This window comes from Trifolium pratense, linkage group LG2 (assembly GCF_020283565.1).
Source record: "Trifolium pratense cultivar HEN17-A07 linkage group LG2, ARS_RC_1.1, whole genome shotgun sequence".
Lineage (NCBI taxonomy): Eukaryota > Viridiplantae > Streptophyta > Magnoliopsida > Fabales > Fabaceae > Trifolium > Trifolium pratense.
In genome coordinates this window covers 17,634,590-17,637,971 of record NC_060060.1, presented here as the reverse complement: position 1 = coordinate 17,637,971, position 3,382 = coordinate 17,634,590, and the positions used below count along the sequence as shown (strand labels likewise).

Here is a 3,382-nt window from a genome sequence, read left to right as displayed (position 1 = left end):
TTAAACATCTAACAATTAGCACATATGACAAAGACCACAAAATCAATTAGCATATTTAGGAAATACTAGTACAATATTACACCACGTGCTCAACTACAACCAAACCAACCAGTTCTTCTATTTGAGTGAAACATTACGTGCCTGTCCTTTGACTTTGTGGATTCCTGGACAGTTGATTCATTGACGAAACAAATTAAATTGCTACGCCGTTGAATTTTTACCATACCACGACAATTTTTCTTTTAAAACTAGACTGATTATTTTAGTATCAACTTATATCGTCCACTATGAGGGCCCAATAGAAGTTCAAAGTTTGTTCTGCACTAAACAATTCAACACAAAATATTAGTAACATTTTATAAGCCACTTTGAATCTTATACATTCATCATCAACCAACTCTTTAGGATACCATTACGACAAGAATGACTTAACAACTTAGAAAAAGATATATAGATATACAATGATAATCATTTTATGATTAATATATATATAAGACTGTAACCACATGTTAAGTGGGACCAAACATATCAAATTTTGATGATTTACATAATGAATTATAAGGCACTTAAGGTTCGCAATCAAACCAAACAAACAGCACAGTACAACCCAATCATACCCCCTTATCAGTTGGTGGCTGGTGCTTAATAGTATTTTTCAGTAATATTGGAAATTAATTAACAATTAAAAAGAAGACCACTTCTTGAAATCTGCATGGAGAGTAGTATCTAACAAAAGAAAAAGAATTCTAAAAAGTACTAAGAATAAACGACGAGTTATGGGGCGTAATAAAATCCATACATTTATTTGAATCACGATTGACAAGATGCACCAAAGGATGACAATCTAAAAAGCTTGAGAAGCATCATAGTCTCATCAAGAATGAATTGGATGCAAGAGAATGGAGCAAGCAATTCAGGATCAACCAAAGAATTTAACCTAAAAAATCTTACAAATAAAAGTTGTGCTACGAAACGAATTTCATTCCTCAAAGCCACAAGCTCGGCCAGTTAAAGCATTGTTAGAGTATGTACAGTATTATTGAATGAAAATATTTTACCAGTTTACCAAATTCATATCTATAATGATTCCTCCAATACCCTAAAAAATCGCACAAATAGAAGTTGTGCACGACACGAATTTCTTTCCTCAAAAGCACAAGCTCGTCAGGATCAACCAAAGAAGTAGCCATTGAAGATTTAACCTAAATATCACACAAATAGAAGTTGTGTGCGAAATGAATTTCATTCCTCAAAGCCACAAGCTCGGCCACTTAAAGCATTGTTAGAGTCTGTACAGTATTATTGAATGAAAATATTTTACCAAATTCATATCTATAATGATTCCTCTTATAGCAATACTCCCATTGCCAGCGTGAATGAATGAACTCCGTCCATTTCAAAATATAAATAAAAATAGATCAACAAAAATTAATATAACAAAGTCTAAATTTTACACTATATATTTTAACTTTTGTTAAACAATTTTTATATTTTGGAACAAATGAAATAGTAATTCAACTTTCTTAAAACCTCCCTCTTCTTTCAAACCAGTTGAACTTACTTACCCATAAACTATCATTATTAATCTTAAAACAACCATGATTGGATTCTCTCAATGATGATAAGCAACTACAACATGATTGGATTCTCACAAATGCTAGTAACTTTAGTTACCTTCATTATTACAGTTTTGGAGTTGATGATATGCTCTCAATTTCCAAAATAACTTTTAATAAAATCACAAATTCATAACTAAACTATAATAATTTCATGATTTTCATTTATTTTTCTTACACTATAGAAGTCAGTTCAGCATTGTTTTCTTCTTTTCAACTTCTACATTTTTAAAGAAAGAGAAATAAGCAGCATAAGTACTTATTTTTAATGAATCTTGAATGAAAAGCCAAGATATACCATTTTCATAAAGAAGAAGAAAAAGAAATGCAAGATAAATAAATAGACAACAACTCAAATATAACCATAACCGTTTTTGTCACTGTTCATATCTGTACACCAAATTCAACATTTTTTCAGCCACTGGATTTCAGGCATAAAACACTATAATCAGAATTATATGATCAAAATCATAATGATCAAAGAGCATAATAATGGAATTAAAAATAACAAAAAGTAAAATTAATATTTTTGAGTTAATTAATATTGTTACTATTTTTCATTATATCATAATCTACAAAATTTTCAACCTCTATACAAAGGAGAACGTTCCTGAACAACTTTAGAAGCCTTTGATTGCCGGAAAACCTTCATCGGACTCGGAAAATACCATCCCTTCCCTTTCGAACGCGGTGCTCTGAAATCACCGTCACCGGAAACCGCCGTCACAGCCACCGATCTTGACCTAGCCATAACAGCTTTTCTACTCATATCACCGTCACGTTCCTCCGTCAAAACCTTCTTCGACTCCCAATCATGCTCCGATTCACTTCCTCTATTACTCTTATGCGTCTTAAACAGCGACCAAAACGACCTCGCCGACCTACTTCCATTAATCACCGGCGAATTTCTATCAGGTTCAATTTCTTTACCGGCGCCAGAGAATCTCGATCGTGATCGGAGAAAAGGAATAGCCAAGGAGCGAGAACGACGAAGAGACGGCTCACGATCGATGAGATTATGAACTTTACCAACAACGCCGACACCTTCACCGGAAACTGAAAATCGAGAGAACGATGAAGATGCTGATGAAGATGAAGAAGAAGTTGTTGCGTAACAAGAACACGGCCGGACGTTTGCGCAATCAGGGCAGAGAGTTGCGAGACGTTCACGGAGACAGACTGGACAAATTCCAATCTTCCTTCGCTTTGAAGGGTGTTTTAGACATTTCCATATCTCTTCTTCATCTAGATACAATGCCATTTTCTTCTTCCTGTTTCAGTTTTTTTTCTTTCTTTTTTCTCTCTGTTTGGTTTCTCTGTTTTTTGGTGGGTTTTGATTTTGTGATTTTCTCTCGTTTTCGATGAGTGGGTGAGGATTTTAAAAGAAGAGAAAAGGAGAGTTAACCATGGTTAAATACATTTAGTGAGAAAACTAACCATGGTTAATTAAATGAGAGTAGTGACTGTTGGGTTTAGTGAAATCAAAACACCGTGTTTTGGGTAACGGTTCGTGTTTGTTGTCTACTCAGTGGTTTGTTGTTTTTATAAGTTTGTAGACTCAATCAATATTCGACTATTAAAACTGTTTGATTAAGATTGGATAATTCTTATTTCATGACAATTTTTTGTTTTCTGTTTAATATTAAATTTTTATTAACAAATCACAATTGTTCAACCAGATAATTATAAAGTTGTTGAATGCATGAAGTCACTCATTTGTGACCTTACATAATTCGAGTCGATTGATTGATCTATGAATATGTGAA

General features: G+C 33.3%; 1 protein-coding gene across 1 annotated transcript; it reads right to left on the bottom strand.

Annotated features, from left to right (window-relative positions):
- Positions 1 to 1,975: 1,975 nt before the first annotated feature.
- LOC123911088 lies at positions 1,976 to 3,126 on the bottom strand. The gene has a single exon (XM_045962433.1). The coding sequence runs from the start codon at positions 2,875 to 2,877 to the stop codon at positions 2,200 to 2,202; it is 678 nt and encodes a 225-aa protein (XP_045818389.1). The 5' UTR covers positions 2,878 to 3,126; the 3' UTR covers positions 1,976 to 2,199.
- Between the last annotated feature and the right edge of the window lie 256 nt (positions 3,127 to 3,382).